At 40.1% G+C, this 18,391-nt stretch overlaps 1 protein-coding gene across 3 annotated transcripts in view; it reads right to left on the reverse strand.

Moving 5' to 3' along the window:
* The window catches only part of ttll5 (tubulin tyrosine ligase-like family, member 5), a 107,106-nt gene that overhangs the window by 58,963 nt on the left and 29,752 nt on the right, over positions 1-18,391 (reverse strand). For all 3 annotated transcript variants that reach the window (XM_034195590.1, XM_034195589.1, XM_034195591.1), the window contains exons 13-14: positions 5,878-5,959; positions 1,544-1,605 (exon numbers count right to left, since the gene is read on the reverse strand). In XM_034195590.1, coding sequence (XP_034051481.1) covers positions 1,544-1,605; positions 5,878-5,959 — 144 coding nt within the window. The remainder of the gene's footprint in view (positions 1-1,543; positions 1,606-5,877; positions 5,960-18,391) is intronic.

Genomic DNA, 18,391 nt, shown 5'->3' on the forward strand with positions numbered 1-18,391 from the left:
CACTGCTCAATGTTTACATGGACTAGGTACTGGGTAGGGTTGTGGAAACCATTGATGTAGGTGTTTTGTTGGCAAGGAAAAGTTTACTAACCTCGATTACACAGACAATGTTGTGATCTTTTGGCAATCAATGGATACTCTGATTGCAGAGCTTGAGAAGTGAGGGATTGGAGTGTCTGGGTTTGCGATTGTCCTGGATCAAGACTAAGATTCAGGCTTATAAAGACTTCCTGGACTCAGCCGTCAGAAGTGTATCTGTATGTGGTGAGTGTTGAACTTGTAGAGACATTCACTGATCTTGGCAGTGACATATGGTGCATATGGAAAGTATTCACAGCACTTCACTTTTGTGTACATGTTACATTTATGTTACATTCTTATTCCAAAATGGATGAAATACATTTTTCCTCAAAATTCAACATATAATACCCCATAATGACAATGTGAAAAACTTTTTTTTTTTTTGCAAATTTATTACAAGTAAAATATATATATATATATATATATATATATATATATAAGAAATCACATGTATATATGAGTATTCACAGCCTTTGCCATGAAGCTCAAAATTGAGATCAGCTGCATCCATCCTATTTCCACTGATTAACCTTGAGATGTTTCTACAGCTTAACTGGAGTCCACCTGGGTTAAATTCAGTTGATTGGACATGATGTGGAAAGGCACACACCTGTCTACATATAAGGTCCCACAGTTGACAGTGCATGTCAGAGCACAAACCAAGCATGAAGTCAAAGGAATTGTCTGTAGACCTCCGAGACAGGATTGTCTCAAGGCACAAATCTGAGGAAGGGTACAGAAACATTTCTGCTGCTTTGAAGGTCCCAATGAGCACAGTGGCCTCCATCATCCGAAAATGGATGAAGCTTGGAACCACCAGGACTAGAGCTGGCTGCCCGCCTAAACTGAGCAATCGTGGGAGAAGGGCCTTAGTCAGGAAGTTGACCAAGAACGCAATGGTCACCTCAGAGCTCCAGCATTCATAAAAGGCACATGGCAGCCTTCCTGGAGTTTGGCAAAAGGCACCTGAAGGACTCTCAGACCATGAGAAACAAAATTCCTTGGTCTGATGATACAAGTAGCTGGAGAAGGCCCAGGGGACGTCCACGTTTCACCTGGTGGTGGCAGATAGACGGTTATGTTGTTTGTCTGGGTGGTTGCTATTCAGGACCTAAGCCGGTTCCATGGTGTTGTGGATACGGTGACATGCGACACCAGTACATGCTCCCAGACATGACTTAACATCAGCGATCCATCAGGGTTTGTTTAAATTTGGTGACAGAATAATCCTATTTTAATCGTTAACTCATAGTCATCATACAGTACACTACACACCTACATATGACACTGGTTAGAAAGTCAACTAAAATAACACAAGAGTTCAATGGGACTTCCTAACTTCACTGTCCTTCATAACTGTTTTTCTACAGATACAGAATCTTTGGTTTCTTTACACTCTGTTGAAAACATAAATGCCAGAATGCAATAAATGAACAGTATTATTGTTTCAACATGCACTCACCCACAAGTGAAAACATGTCTGCAATCATACTGGCCTTTATCTTCAGATCCAAGGGAGCATCACTGTCAAAAAAAGGTTTCAATAAAGTAACAAACACAAAATTATACTTTTCTCTCACACAGACAGCATACAGATAACACAGTTCATCGCTGCAGAAAAACAAACAAACATACATTTGCCTGCTTGATATTTTATAAGGAGAAACAATACTGTTGACTGCAACATGACCAAAACAGTAAACTTTATCCAGTGGTGGGCACAGTTCTGCTAATCCGTTAACCGCTAATTATTTAAGCTAATGTTTTCGTTAGCTGATTAGCTTTTGAGATAACTCTGAAAACCATCAGTGGACCAATTAACTTCCAATAAATTTAGTTCCGATCATTTTTAGACCGCTAACATGTTTCTGTGGGCATAGTGAATAAAGCTTAACAGTTAAAAACATTTGTGAAGTCTGAAATCAAAGATTTTAGTGCTTGCCTGTTACATGTTTGTAGCAGACAGGCAGCTATGAGTAGTACAGCTCTATCCTCTGCAGGCAGAGGAGAGCTGACTACCAGACAGAAAGAAAGAGGAAGGCAGGGGGAAAAAAAAGATAATTTTTCTTCACACCATACAGACTCACCGGCATATCACACAAGTCATGCACAGGCAGACAGTTTTGACTTATGGTTAAAATTTTAACAAGCTAATTCCGGACAAGTTATTGAAATTAATGTCACATCTGTCATTTTACAAAGTGAAAATATCAGATATATGTTTTAGTTTTAAAGTAATGCACTAATTTTGAAGGTTTTAGCGTTTAGACACACATGCTGCAATGCATTATGGGTGGTTGGTTGGTCGGTATAACACACATTACTGAAACATGGTAGGTTTTACAAATAAATCTGTATTTGTAAATATGTTATTTTTTCATTTGTTAAAAAAGGCAATTTGAAAACTGAAAATTCGGTTTGTTCAGTGGATTCAGTACTTTTAGTGAATGAGTGGCTGCTCACACTGCCATCTACTGGCCAGTAGATGGCAGTGTTCCTGGCAGTGTGAACAGCATTTGCCACCATTTGTTACAAACCTTAAAGCTAAAAACATGATTAGAAAAACCAAGTCGGACATGAATATACTCCATAAATATCTAAACAGCATCGGAAAAAAAACACAGATTGAAAGCTTACCAGCTAATGACCTGACCATCTGTTAGCAAGTTCTTCACAGAAGTGACCAATGCGAGCAGGTGTGACTACGAGCCAGGTTTCATATTCGGGCAATAGCGCAAGTTTGTGTGTTTACATATAGTAGCCATATAATACACAAAGTATTAACCTCGTTTGCTCGGTCTGTACGGGAATATCAGACCTCTGTGTTTTTCATACAGACCTCGCGCTCAGTTAATAATCCCTTAATACACATACACACACATTTTATATATGTATATACACAAACAAAAATCAAAAATATAAACAACATTTTTCATGAGCTCAAACATCTAAAACATTTTCTATATAAACAAAAGACCTATTTCTCTCAAATACTGTTCAGAAATCTGTCTAAATTCTAAATCTGTTACTGAGCACTTTTCTTTTGCAATTCTCTTTTGCAGAGATTTAAAGAGAGTAAAGACAGTTGTATGACAATAAATGGCTTCATACAACCAATAACCATGATTGGGAAAAAAAAAAAGTTTTGTGTTATCATTTTCTCTGAAAAATGGCCAAAAAAAATTTTAATATTCTGCCAGGGTATGTAAACGTTTGTGCACATCTGCGTATATATATATATATATATATATATATATATATATATATATATATATATATATATATATATATATATATATATATATATATATATATATATATTTGAAATTGCAATAAAAAAAAAAAAATCAATGTGCTAATACAGAAACATTTGTGTTTTTAATAAATAACTAAATCTTGCATTTTGCACGTTGACTTAAATTCATATTGATTTATTTAACTACCACAGGACAAGCTGAAATAAATAAAATACAATACAATAAACTGCAAGAATTAGTAGAGAAGCTTGAATCTTCGACTGGACTGGGTTGCTTGACGCGAGGACATTTCGCTTCAAATCGCAGAAGCTTCCTCAGCTAAAATTCTTGCTCTGGAAGTCTGAAGCTTCTGCGATTTGAAGCGAAACGTCCTCGCGTCAAGCAACCCAGTCCACGGAAAGCTTTATCAGCACTGCAAAAGGACCAAAGCATCCTTATCCTGCCAGTGGATAAAGGCAGATGCACGGTGGTCCTGAACACATCAGACTACGAGGCCAAGATCAACAACTTGCTCAGTGACTCCAACAGATACGAACGTCTGAAGAGAGACCCCACGAGCGGCTATAAGAAGAAAAATCATTAGCTACCTCCAAAACCTGGAGAAAGAGGGACTCATCGACAGGCAGACATACTACAGACTGTACCCTGGGGACGCCACTCCGTGCATCTATGGACTGCCCAAAATCCACAAACAGGACGTGCCACTCAGGCCTATTGTATGTAGCACAGATTCCATCACGTACAATTTGGCCAAGCACCTCAAGTGGATAACTCAGACCACCATGTGGAGAACACACAAGATTTTGTGAACAAGATCAAGGACCTACAGCTGGAGGCAGATGAAACTATGGTGTCATTTGATGAGACATCGTTGTTCACCTGCATCCCCACTGCTGAGGCCGTCTCAGCTGTGAGGCAGAGATTGCTGGAGGATGTGTCTCTACTTGAAAGGACCAAACTCACATCAGACCACATCTGCCAACTCTTGGAGATCTGTCTCAACACCACGTATTTCCTGTTTAGGGGGAATTACTACAGGCAGATTCATGGTTGTGCGATGGGGTCTCCGGTATCCCCCATTGCGGCCAATCTGTACATGGAGCAAGTGGAGAAGACAGCCTTGACGTCTTTCACAGGCATCTCTCCCAGTCATTGGTTCAGATATGTTGATGACACATGGGTCAAAATCAAGCAACAGCAAGTTGAGGACTTTACAGAACACATCAACTCGGTGAACGCCAATATCAAGTTCACACGTGAGGATGCCAGAAACAACCATTTAGCCTTCCTGGACTGTGATGTTACGATTGGAGAGAACAGGCAGCTCCAGACAGGGGTTTACAGAAAACCAACTCACACTGACCAATATCTGCTCTTTGGCTCAAACCACCCCCTTGAACACAAGCTCGGGGTGATCAGGACGCTTCAACACAGAGCCCTACAGGTGCCCACAACTGCAGAGGGAAGGGCTAAAGAACAACAACGTGTCCGGAAAGCCCTCACAGTATGTGGGTACCCACTATGGTCCCTGGACAAAGTGCAGAAGTCCCAGAGAACAAAGAGACCAGATAGACAGGAGACGGGGACAAGAAGAAGAGTGTCTCTCCCTTATTTAGCAGGAGTAGGGGAAAAACTACAGAGGATCTTCAGACAGCACAAAATCCCAGTTTACTTTAAACCGGTTAACACCTTGAGACAGAAATTAGTTCACCCTAAGGACATGATCCCTAGTTACAAACAGAGCAATGTAGTGTATTCTATCAGATGTCAGGAAAACTGTAACGAACACTACATAGGTGAAACGAAGCAACCTTTACACAAAAGACTATACCAGCACCGCAGAGAGGGCGCCAGTGGACCTCAGTCTGCGGTTCACCTCCACCTTAAAGACACTAACCACACGTTTGAGGACAAGGAAGTTAAAATATTAGCCAGAGAGAAGAAATGGTTTGAGAGAGGGGTCAAGGAGGCATTCTTTGTGAAACGTTTGAAACCCAGCCTTAACCGGGGAGGGGGTCTGAGACACGCTTTGTCCCCTGTTTACAATGGAGTACTCAGGTCAAAGGAGTTTCAGTCTTTTGTTCATGGTAATGAGTCATTCACGTCATCAAGGGGGCCATCAGAAAGGCATCCATCCCATCATTAGAGGGACAGCTGTCCTGCCATTAGGTGTGCTAACTACAGCACAATAGTTGCTAATTAGAGCTATTGTTTAGTCACTAGCCTATAGCAGTCTGCCTCTCAGTAGGAGGGGTCTGGTTAGGTTTAAAACTCCAGCTTTTGTTTGCTTCTGTTTTATTCTTCTCTACAAGAGTCAGACAGAAGTCAGACTTCCAGAGCAAGAATTTTAGCTGAGGAAGCTTCTGCGATTTGAAACGAAATGTCCTCGCGTCAAGCAACCCAGTCCAGTCGAAGATTCAAGCTTCTCTACTATTTAAACCACCTGGACAACTGAGAGCCTACACAGAAACTGCAAGAATTGCTGTCAGGGAGATATTCTAATGAAAAACCAAATGAAAGTACAAAGAGTTTCACTCACCATGCTAGGGAAGGTGAAAGATTCACCTCGAGCAACCAGGGTTTGAGGGTCGAGTCAATGAGGACATCAAAACCATACAGTTCTACAGAGGAAAACAAAAAGGTTATCACAACGCAATGGAAAATCATAAAACATGAGCAGAATTTAAAACCTCTAAGAGCTATACACCACAAAGAGAAAAGGTACCAAGTCAAAAGTGTTTCCAGAGTTGTATTTTGTGGCATTTGGCAACAAGGCTGATGTCTTTCTGCTACTGATTACATGCACGTTATATATCCAGTCACTCAAGAGAGAAAATACCCCAAAGCCTGCTACTGAGGGATTGGCTCTATTACATTAGCTGAGCACATACACATTTCTGTCATGAAGCTACTTACGTAAGATTGCAGATCAAAAACAATATATGGCTGTGAATATTTTCATACATGCAGTCAATAATTTTCTCATGACTGAGAAAGTTAAGAAGTCTGTACATTGTCACTACATATTAACAAGAAGGATGGCGTTCAGATGGCTGCCAGAAAAACATTTCAGCCATCTCTGTTTCTGGCCCAACTGAGGAAAAGCACATCATAAAGATGAGCCAATCTATGAATGCCAGGAATAAGTTAGAGAAAGTTGCAGAAATGTCAGGAATGTCAGCCTTAGACAATCAAGTGTAAACATTTCAGTGAGTAACACAATAAAAGTGTTTTCACAAAGTGGTCAGGGAGGTCCCTATGTACAAATTTATCCATTCACTCCCCATTTTTCTTCTTCAGTGACTGATATATTGTTCACTGCACCAGGGTTGGCCTTTGGAAACCCTCATGTTGCTCCAAGGAGTGTCCTCTAAAACAGACGACCCCCAAGCCCCAAATACCGCTCGCAGAGCAACCACAATATTTTACAGGGCTCGGGCAAAGCCCAGCTAAAGAAGGGCAACAAAAAGCCTTCTAATGACACTTCAAAGGCACAGACTGTGTTGAAAATAGACCAAAGGGTGGAATTTTCAAAGCTGCCATCACCAGGGCTGTTTGTTCAAGCAGCTCAGGTCAATGCCAGTGTTAAACACACAAAGTCAGTATGACAGCAAGAAAAAAATGTTTTTAATGGAAAAGCTTAGCCACTCTAATTTAACTAAATGAGTACTATTTATTCACCAGAAATTGAATTAAGGTAGTATGGTATCTGTTTAAAAAGTTATGATCTCTGAGGCTTAGAATTTTGATCCACAAATAACAAGCCAAGAAACTTAAACTTAGAACATAGCATACAATTATGTTTATTCGTGTGAAAGGCTTTGTGTTAGCTTAATGCTTAGCTGAGCCTGTAATCCAAAGCTCCGACTTGTGTCATGTGTAGGGATGTCACGAGAACAGACTTTGGTACCAAGTCAATAACAAAATTCTGAAAAAGTGATACTAGCTTTTCTACTGTGTCAGTAGCAGCCTTTTAACCACAATTACCATTAAATTCCAAGCATGGAAAAACAACTGCAACTGCAGTAGAAACAGGATTGCAGCCCAGTATCTGTACAATGTATGGTGCGTGCATTAGCCTAGCTTGACTGTCATGAACCAGCACTTTGTAGCGCTTTGCTAGCATCTAAAGTGGAGGCAAGGACAGCTAGCTGCAACATGTTAGGGCTGGTAATAAAAATGAAAGCTGGCCAAAGACACACACAAAAAAAAAAAACAGATTGGTGTTTGCTATGATTAAACCATGTGTCGTTTAAGTGTTGTTTGGCGTCAAAGCTGTCACGCCCAGGTGTTGCCAAATGCTTCATTACTTGAAGTGTCATACTAACATTATCTTCTACCTGCTCTGTTAAGTGTTTTGCCACAGCAGCTCATCATCATCCTGACATCTACTGGTCAAAACAATGTACTAATTTAATTTATTCATTTATGTCTGGATCATGCAATGTTATTGTATGTACTTGGTAAATACAAATTTTGAATGTTTACTTAAATCTAATTAATTAAATTTAATTATTTTTTTATTTACCATGGTATGAAATTTGTTAGAGAAATCATGTAATTTCACTCGTATTGTGTCTGCTAAATTTTGTCTCATGACAACTCTAGTTGGTTGATTCTGTAAGGAACACTTCAATTGAAGAACTCAAACAAGTCAGTTATATTTTGTTAAACATAATATGATGGGCTTAGATTATACGAGTTCGACATATGGCATCATCAGTTTCAAACTGCTGCAACTGCAAAGTACATAAATTCATGATGGAACTCGACAAAGTTTGCCACATATCCATAAGCCAAAACCTGTAATCTGAGCTACAAGAGCCATGTTTAACTTGATCTTCATGATGGCCTGTAGACCCCCACTGCTAACCAGTGCTTGCTTAAGAAGAGCACTAGGATTTTCTTTTCCACTTGCAAGTTTATCCAATTTTGTTGAACAGAGTACTGGAATAATTTTATTTGAGCCTGGAGTGCTTCATCAGTGGCACCACAACAACAGGGGAAAATGGGGAGGTGTTACACCACCTCACCAGGCCCCACGACAAGCAGACTCCATGTGCCGCGCATTTTCCTGCAATTAGAAGCAGACGCCGCTCTTACTGCATGAGCCTGCCCGAGCCGCTCGCTGCTAGACACTTTTGTTCTGTGGCTCAACCACTGCCGCTGTTAAGTGTGCCCACAGAGAGCCCACAACAAGCATTGCAGACAGGCAGCGAACATCCACATCACACCCATTAAAGAGGGAGGGAATGAAAGAAGTGACAGAGAGAAGGGATGATGAAGAGTATTTTTTTTTTAAACTTTATTATTACTAGATGGGCGCTGCTGGAAACTTCACCACAAGAGACAAACGCCCAAAAACAATAATCTCCCCACCCTGGCCATGCAACCCGTTGGCCCACAACAACAACAACAACAACAACAGCATCATAAAGCATTTTCATCATGTGTGTGTTTTCATCATAAGCAAGAACAATTGGATTAGTCTTGCATCACTCTGAGATAAACCACTGCAGTTTTTCTGCTGCTGCAGAGAGCACGCAGCCTGGAGCCAGAATCACAAAAACACTCAGAGGACAACAAATTAAAAACGGTTAACCTGCCTCGTAATGACAGAACAACCAATCCATCAATCATTCTTGAATACACTTTGTGTTTCATAGCAGTCATGCGGCCATCATCTGGATATTTGGTTTGTACTGCAGCGAAGTAAGGGAGTAACTGACAAGCATTAAACAAGGTTTGCAGACAGGAGATTCAACCACACTGTGCATTTAATGAGGGACGTTCAGTGGAACACAGGACTAGTAAGTGGAATGTTTTGTGTGTAATAAAATAGGCCTTTGGCTTGGCTAATCAGATCTTAGTCAAAACATCGTGTAATCAGCATCTCTCAGCAAAAAAGCCTGTCCATTAATCACACAGCAGCGGTAGGGAGCTGCATGGGTGGCATTTTCTCTCCACACAACACACATACATTTCTTACCAACGAAAAACTAAAAATCTGTTTTTATTTCTTCCCACACAAGACATTAGCAAACTATAAAAAGATTTTTGTTGTAGTAACCATTTAGACAGGCAATATAATTTGTGTAAAGTTGGGGGGAACAAACAAACTCCTACTTAAAACCAATAAACATGGTATTAAATCTAATAATAGATGTTAAAATAAAAAAGAACAATTTGCAACAAATTAATTTCATAATATACTTTCTAGTGCTGCACGCTCCCATCTCCAAATAAGCCAGTTTAAAAACTCTAAACAAAAGCTGCTTTTGCAGTGGCACTTATTTTCCATCATACATCCTCGTTCTTCACTTTACCTGTTTATTTGAACGTGGCAGCTTTTGAGGCCAAGCACAGAAGATGAATGGTGTGTGTACTGTAGGTTGCAGAGGAGAAAGTCAGGATAAGTGTGGGAGTAGGAGGTTTGGGGCTGAGAGAACAGGACTTCTTAGTGGTTTGGGTGGGCTTTACTTAACAGACGAGAAAAGACCAATAACAGACGAGGCTGGACTGTCTCAAATTTAAGCCGAACTATCTGTTTGTAAGACTCCTGGTTTACGCTGGTACCTACATGTCTCTGTAGGTAGGGTATACACACACATACTCACAGGGAGGTTGCATGCACCAGGACCACATTATGAGAGACAGATCAACAGCATGAGGATGAGGGTGGCCCTTTAGAACCGTCGGTGTCTGTCAATGGAAACCTAATCCTGATGACAGACTCTGAATGCTGTAATTAACTTGCCTGGGGCCATTTGAAGACAACAAAATTGTACTTGCATTCAATAGTAAACTGATCCTGCTAGAGTTCAGAAATGTAATGTGCATTCTCACAGCAGGCCAGTATGTTCTCGATTTTTTCCCAAAGTTGTAAGATCTAATTGCATTTAAGTTTTTATGTACTTCATGTCAATATGTTCCACTGTACATTCACATTTGTATTTCCAAATCCAATATATATTAAATTAAGTACAATCAAACAAACACAAATGTGTCCCAATATACTATACTTTCAAGAATGGCAGCAACTAAAAGATCTTTTTTATTATTCCATCGAATACTCCTACAATTAGTCATTGTCCAAACTTTAAAACTATTTAATTCAGCTAATTTTAGACTTTAAAACCAGTAATTCAAATCTAGCTAGTTTTAATCCCGTTTAATCCTGTGTTCTTTCAGTTTAGAGTTGTTTAAATACACTTCAAAAACGGCTAATGTGTGCCTTAAACCCCACTTAAAGTCTCTTAAAACCACGTTAAGACAGTCTGTCCTTGGTATAACAGAACAGTTAAAAATACTTAAAACCACATTATCGCTTGCCAGATTAAATATTTTCATTACTGTATTAGGTATGTTCAAAACCTGTTCAAAATAACATTATGTGGCTTAAAGTGGTTTAAGATGTATGTGGTAGAGTTCAAACCATTCTCACGTGAGATAAATCAAAATCTGAAGAGCAAAACATTTTCACATTGGAAAATATTCTGGAACAAATCAAACTTTGGCATTTGTTTCTTGATAAACGACACAACAATCAAAACAGTCTGCAACTAGAGGGCACTCAGAGAGCATATAACTCCACTGTGAAAAATCAATGGAGACATAATAATATTAAATTGAAAATAATACTGCATCTGGCTCAAAATCTAATCAGTTTTTTTCTTGACTCAAGCCGTATTCGGTCTCTAAATTTCATCAAGATATTCTGTGGACAACAAATTAGATGCAGCCGTGCGTGCGCACACACACACACACACACACACACACCTTCTTTCAGACTCATATCCCATCATTTTATCAAATAATGTGTGTGTTAAGTCAGTTAGAATGTGTACTTTGCGTCCATATAAAATTAGTTACAAAATACATTTTATTTTTCTTGTTCACGATGTCAGATTTTCAGTGGGTTAAAATTTTACATACACCAAGATGAATGGCTCACTACAAATAGCAGGAAAAATTAAAGACGATTCTAGCAATTGATGGAATTGCCTGTAAGAGCTTCTGAATGACAAATTGGCATAATTTGGGGTTAACTGGGGAACATTTGGTCTAGCTGAATAACCAACTAATAAACAGCTACAAAAAATTCTAAAGAATTAAGAGAAGGTGTCCAAAGCACAGTTTGGGATCTCCACAAGAAGAACTTTAAGGCATCACATGATATTGTGATATTATTCTCTTTTATAAAGCACTCCATCAAATTAAGACTGGAAGCATGTGTTGGTGCCATGTTTCACTGCATCCCCTGGCAGACAACCGGTCTATCTCCACATCCCCAAACTAACCATTTATTTGCTGCAGACAAGTAAAGCATGGGTGTCATCTCGGCCTTCTCCAGCCATTGGCATCCTCAAAATTCAGCAACCTCTGCACTAGATTACGCATAGAGAAACAGGTCACATGGCCAAAATGCTGAAGCTGCCAGTCACTCATAATGCAAGTGATAGACCTCATCTTAGTCTTCGTAAGTAACTGCATATTTGATACAAACTCATACCAGAGTTACTCAAGGATCCATAAGAGACTGAGTGCCAAAGACATCAAGTTGTCACCTATGATCAGTGGCTAATGTCCGAGTCTCATAGCTATACAGTAACACAGGAAGCACCAGGTCTCTAAAGACTTGGACCTTCATGTTCCTACATACAGTAGATATCAGCATCGCCAAACACCACTACACAGCGACCTGACTCCTCAAGCTCTTCTGTCTCAATCTCAAAGGCCAAGGACCCAGAGACATGAATGTCAATGCCAAGATAAGTGAATGTCTCTACAAGTTCAACAATTTCACCACATATGGCTAAACTTCTGATGGAGTCCAGGAAGTCACTAAAAGCCTGAATCTTAGTCTTGGTGCAGGACAATCACAAACCCAGACAGTCAGACTCCTCACTCAGCTTCTCAAGTGCTGCAAATAGGGTATCCATTGACTCTGCAAAGATCACAGAATCAAATTCAAGGTCAGAAAACCTTTCCTACCCAACCAAAAACACCTAAGTCGCTGGTTTCCACAATCCCACCTTAGAGATAGTTCATGTAAGCATTGAAGAGTGTAGAAGCCAGAACACATTCCTGATGAACATCAGTTGTCACTGGGAAAAACTCAAGAATCTCTGCTTCTGCTCTGTACAGCGCTTACAGTATCTGTGGATAGGCTGGCTATGATGTCCAGTAACTTCTTGGGTATCCCATAAATTCTCAGAGAACAGCTCAATCAACTGAATCAAACATTTTGCAAAAGTCAACATAGGGCCCGTTTCAGCCATTTGCAGGCCATTTTAGGGCGGCCCTGACACCTTTGAGCGTGTTTGCTCCATAGGGACTGCCCCTGAAAAGGGATTTAGTGGAACGTTATTAGGACCAGGAAACTCCCTACTGTGGGGTACGCAGTAACTGAGCAGCTCTAAAATGTTGCTGGGTGGGGCTCAATGCTGATTGGTCGAACCCATCTATGGGAAGGTGACAAAAACACCAAGCGGCATTTGTGAAAGTAAACAGAACTGAAGAGGAGCCTTTTCAGCAAAAGAGAGAAAGGGCGACAGATGGACTGATGAGGACGTACAGCCAACAAAAGAGGTCCAGCAAGCAATCAAATCTTTGAGGAAAAATCCAAAAATCTATGTCAGTGGACATGAATATCCACCACAAAACAGTTCAGAGAGTAAATTTAGCAAGACTGCAATCCTCCAAGCACACCTCAAAAAAGTGCAGAGAAAAAAGTAATGCAGGACTACAAGTGTTTGAGCAACCACGACAACAAAAGTGGCTCAGAATATAAAACCATGGAATACTGCCCACAGACGTTCATGCACCAGCACTTGCTGCTTTTTTGTTCTATGATGTAAGCTGCAGTGGATTGCATGTTGCAATCATGAGCCCGCAGGCAGGTAAAACATTTAATAGATACTTTAAGAGTTTGTATTAACTAGTAATTGGGGAGCCAAATTAAAAACACATAAATTACTCCTGCTTTGGCTTTCTGAATAGCAAGCTACGGTTGAATGCTAATGACAGCTACCAAGCAAACCTTTTATGTTGCTTTTCACCCCAGGTGTTAAAGTTTATTTACTAGCTGTCACTAGCATTAGATGCTTGCTGTCATTGTGAGCACAGTGGTTCTTCAGCGCAGTGGAGACAACAGCTGAGAAGGCCAATTTTGAGCCATTTCTGTGTCATTCCTAAAATCTGGTGAGTAGGCTGAATTCCTGTGGGGGAAACAAGCCTATAGCCTGCAAAGATGCACTACCGATATTCACGTTTGCATTTTAGCACCCCCAGGGCTAGCTAGAATGTGGTCAATGGTTGACTTTTTGGGCATGAAGCCAAACTGATCCAGACACTGAGCAGAAAGCAGATAGAATTTAATCCTATTAAGAATAATCTTTGCAAGCATTAAGAACAAGCACCTTTCCCAGCACAGAGTAGTGTAACATCCCTCTAGTTGTTGCAATCCATGGGATGACCCTTCATCTTCAGACTGGGACAAGTCCTTTCTTTCCATCCATACATATAATACCCATCTCCCAGACTGAAACAATGATTGTTTGCAATGCCAGGAGAACCACATCTCCTCCCACATGGAGGATGCTGATGAACCTTTGAGCTTTCCCTGGCCTCATCCATCTCATTTGTGATCTTATCAATATTTGGTGGTTCACACTATGACTATGACCTAGACGTCTGTAAAATAAGGAGGAAGCCATTAACCCAAAGTTGACATTAAAACAACACTTGTTTTGTTCTGATGACTAACTGTAAATTTTTATCCAGCTTTATTATGTGTTGTTAGTTATTCATGTCCACGCCAATGATATTAGTATGAGGTCACAAAAATGGACAGAGAAGACTTGTGACACCGCCAGAAAGATGTATCGGCATCAATTAATATTCTCTGGTCCCCTCCCCTCTCGGGGTAACGATGAGGCGTTAAGCAGGCTGACGTCGCTGAATAGGAGGCTAGCACAGTTTGGTAGACAGCAAAGGTTTAGTTTTATTGATAAGTGGCACTCTTTCTGGGGTTGCCATGGCTTGCTCATGCTGGAAGGCCTTCATCCTACTGGGGAAGGCGCCGCCACCATCTAATTTGCATCTGAAACATTAGGACTCTACCACAGACCATGGAGCAGGTGATTAGAGAACCTGTAGGTCCTACTATTAATGTGGCTGTGGAATCCATTAGCCTAAAAAATTAGTCCAGGATATCCACTATGGTGACAGTGTAGTCTATGTGCCAGGAAGGGAAATTTTTCAAGTTGAGACTTGAAATACAAAAGCATATCAAACGGCAAATGTCAGCGCTCCCCAGTTTCTCCATGATCAAAGCCATGGGGAATAAGTTTCATTACACTAGAAGTCTTTCAGAAAGCGCTGTAACTAGGTTTAAGGATATGATTCCTTCTTTATGTTCTCTAATGTCATATACCAACACAGAGCAGAGTAGCTACCTAAACTCTGTAAGGGAGTTAGAGTATCTTGTCAATAGTTTTACATCCTCATTGAAGACAACTTTGGATGCTGTAGCTCCTCTGAAAAAGAGAGCTTTAAATCAGAAGTGTCTGACTCCGTGGTATAACTCACAAACTCGTAGCTTAAAGCAGATAACCCGTAAGTTGGAGAGGAAATGGCGTCTCACTAATTTAGAAGATCTTCACTTAGCCTGGAAAAAGAGTTTGTTGCTCTATAAGAAAGCCCTTCGTGAAGCTAGGACATCTTTCTACTCATCACTAATTGAAGAAAATAAGAACAACCCCAGGTTTCTTTTCAGCACTGTAGCCAGGCTGACAAAGAGTCAGAGCTCTATTGAGCTGAGTATTCCATTAACTTTAACTAGTAATGACTTCATGACTTTCTTTGCTAACAAAATTTTGACTATTAGAGAAAAAATTACTCATAACCATCCCAAAGATGTATCGTTATCTTTGGCTGCTTTCAGTGATGCCGGTATTTGGTTAGACTCTTTCTCTCCGATTGTTCTGTCTGAGTTATTTTCATTAGTTACTTCATCCAAACCATCAACATGCTTATTAGACCCCATTCCTGCCAGGCTGCTCAAGGAAGTCCTACCATTATTTAATGCTTCAATCTTAAATATGATCAATCTATCTTTGTTAGTTGGTTATGTACCACAGGCCTTTAAGGTGGCAGTAATTAAACCATTACTTAAAAAGCCATCACTTGACCCAGCTATCTTAGCTAATTATAGGCCAATCTCCAACCTTCCTTTTCTCTCAAAGATTCTTGAGAGGGTAGTTGTAAAACAGCTAACTGATCACCTGCAGAGGAATGGTCTATTTGAAGAGTTTCAGTCAGGTTTTAGAATTCATCATAGTACAGAAACAGCATTAGTGAAGGTTACAAATGATCTTCTTATGACTTCGGACAGTGGACTTATCTCTGTGCTTGTTCTGTTGGACCTCAGTGCTGCTTTTGATACTGTTGACCATAAAATTTTATTACAGAGATTAGAGCATGTCATAGGTATTAAAGGCATTGCGCTGCGGTGGTTTGAATCATATTTGTCTAATAGATTACAGTTTGTTCATGTAAATGGGGAATCTTCTTCACAGACTAAAGTTAATTATGGAGTTCCACAAGGTTCTGTGCTAGGACCAATTTTATTCACTTTATACATGCTTCCCTTGGGCAGTATTATTAGACGGTATTGCTTAAATTTTCATTGTTACGCAGATGATACCCAGCTTTATCTATCCATGAAGCCAGAGGATACGCACCAATTAGCTAAACTGCAGGATTGTCTTACAGACATAAAGACATGGATGACCTCTAATTTCCTGCTTTTAAACTCAGATAAAACTGAAGTTATTGTACTTGGCCCCACAAATCTTAGAAGCATGGTGTCTAACCAGATCGTTACTCTGGATGGCATTTCCCTGATCTCTAGTAATACTGTGAGAAATCTTGGAGTTATTTTTGATCAGGATATGTCATTCAAAGCGCATATTAAACAAATATGTAGGACTGCCTTTTTGCATTTACGCAATATCTCTAAAATCAGAAAGGTCTTGTCTCAGAGTGATGCTGAAAAACTAATTCATGCATTTGTTTCCTCTAGGCTGGACTATTGTAATTCATTATTATCAGGTTGTCCTAAAAGTTCCCTAAAAAGCCTTCAGTTGGTTCAGAATGCTGCAGCTAGAGTACTGACGGGGACTAGCAGGAGAGAGCATATCTCACCCGTGTTGGCCTCCCTTCATTGGCTTCCTGTTAATGCTAGAATAGAATTTAAAATTCTTCTTCTTACTTATAAGGTTTTGAATAATCAGGTCCCATCTTATCTTAGGGACCTCATAGTACCATATTACCCCATTAGAGCGCTTCGCTCTCAGACTGCGGGCTTACTTGTAGTTCCTAGGGTTTGTAAGAGTAGAATGGGAGGCAGAGCCTTCAGCTTTCAGGCTCCTCTCCTGTGGAACCAGCTCCCAATTCAGATCAGGGAGACAGATACCCTCTCTACTTTTAAGATTAGGCTTAAAACTTTCCTTTTCGCTAAGGCTTATAGTTAGGGCTGGATCGGGTGACCCTGGACCATCCCTTGGTTATGTTGCTTTAGACGTAGACTGTGTTTCATAATTATTGTATGGCCTTGCCTTGCAATGTGGAGCGCCTTGGGGCAACTGTTTGTTGTGATTTGGCGCTATACAAGAAAAAAGTTGATTGATTGATTGGTACGCACACACACGTATACATGTACACAGAAGCCACTTGGCTATTAATATATAGACTGATGCCAGGAAACAGCAAGCCCATTTGTAATAAACAGCATTTTTTTTTTTTCTAAAATGCTAAAAATGTGACAAAATGACATAATGCATGAATATGTCCTAGTTCACACAGCTCCTACACTCTATATTGTTGTTGTTCTGGTCTTTCAAGATGTCCCATTTCAACCTCAAATTTTCAAAAACTCCATCCCCGTCTCTTGGTCGCTCCGCTCACTCGCATCTGGTGTTGTTCCATATTAAATTTTCCTAGATAAGTCTATGCCAAGGGTGGCCAAGTTCGGTCCTCGAGAGCCACCTTCCTGAACTCTTAGTGGTCTCCCTGCTCCAACACACCTGAATCCAATGAAAGGCTCATTAAAAGTCTGCTAACGACTCTTTCATTGGATTCAGGTGTGTTGGAGCAAGGAGACAACTAAGAGTGTCAGGAAGGTGGCTCTCGAGGACCGAACTTGGCCACCCCTGGCCTATGCTATATATGAGTAAGATTTCAGTTGGGTGATAATCTGCTATGGCAATTTTAACAAGACAAAAAAAAACCCAACATAAAACATTGCCAGCACATACACTGACAAAAATGGTACAGCTAAGCATTCACATGTAGTCTAGTGGTCACAATGATTTTTCAACAAAAAGCAAGTTGAAAAGGCAAGCAGGAAATAAAAATTAGAGTCTCAGTGAAGTAGACTCCGTAAGCAAGTCCATAATTATATCGATGCCTGATCAGTCATTAAAGCAGGACATTGCTCACCCAAACTCTGATGCACCTCTAACATCTCCCCAAGATTTCTCCTCATCCAGCCAATTGTACAGTTGCTACTGGTAGCAGGACTCTTCATATTGGCTCCTAAAAAGTAACCCAATTTTGTGGAGATCCAAACTTGTGGTCTGGGAGCTTTGGACTAATTCTTAAGATTTTTTTTCCTCCTAAACTATGGCGGTTAGTCACTCAGAATGCATTTAAAAGTAATTCCATCAATTTCTGGAATCTTCCATGCCGTTTATGGAGACATTCATCTTTGTGTATGGAAACTGGTGACCCACTAAAAATCTGACAGTGAAGAAAAATGAAAATAAATCTATCTTGTAACTAGCACTATTTTTAAATAACCTTAAAATGGAAATAAAGTACACATTCAGACTGACTTAACACACATAAGTCATTTGACAAAATGGAATATGTGCAGCAGGGGAAAGCTGATTTTGAAAGTTTATAACCAACGTGCAAGTACACTTATGCTTCTATCTGTAATTACTGTCAACACTTTATGCTACCTTCTTGGCTACATGATGCATATT

Source organism: Thalassophryne amazonica, chromosome 19, assembly GCF_902500255.1.
Source record: "Thalassophryne amazonica chromosome 19, fThaAma1.1, whole genome shotgun sequence".
In the NCBI taxonomy this organism is placed as follows: domain Eukaryota; kingdom Metazoa; phylum Chordata; class Actinopteri; order Batrachoidiformes; family Batrachoididae; genus Thalassophryne; species Thalassophryne amazonica.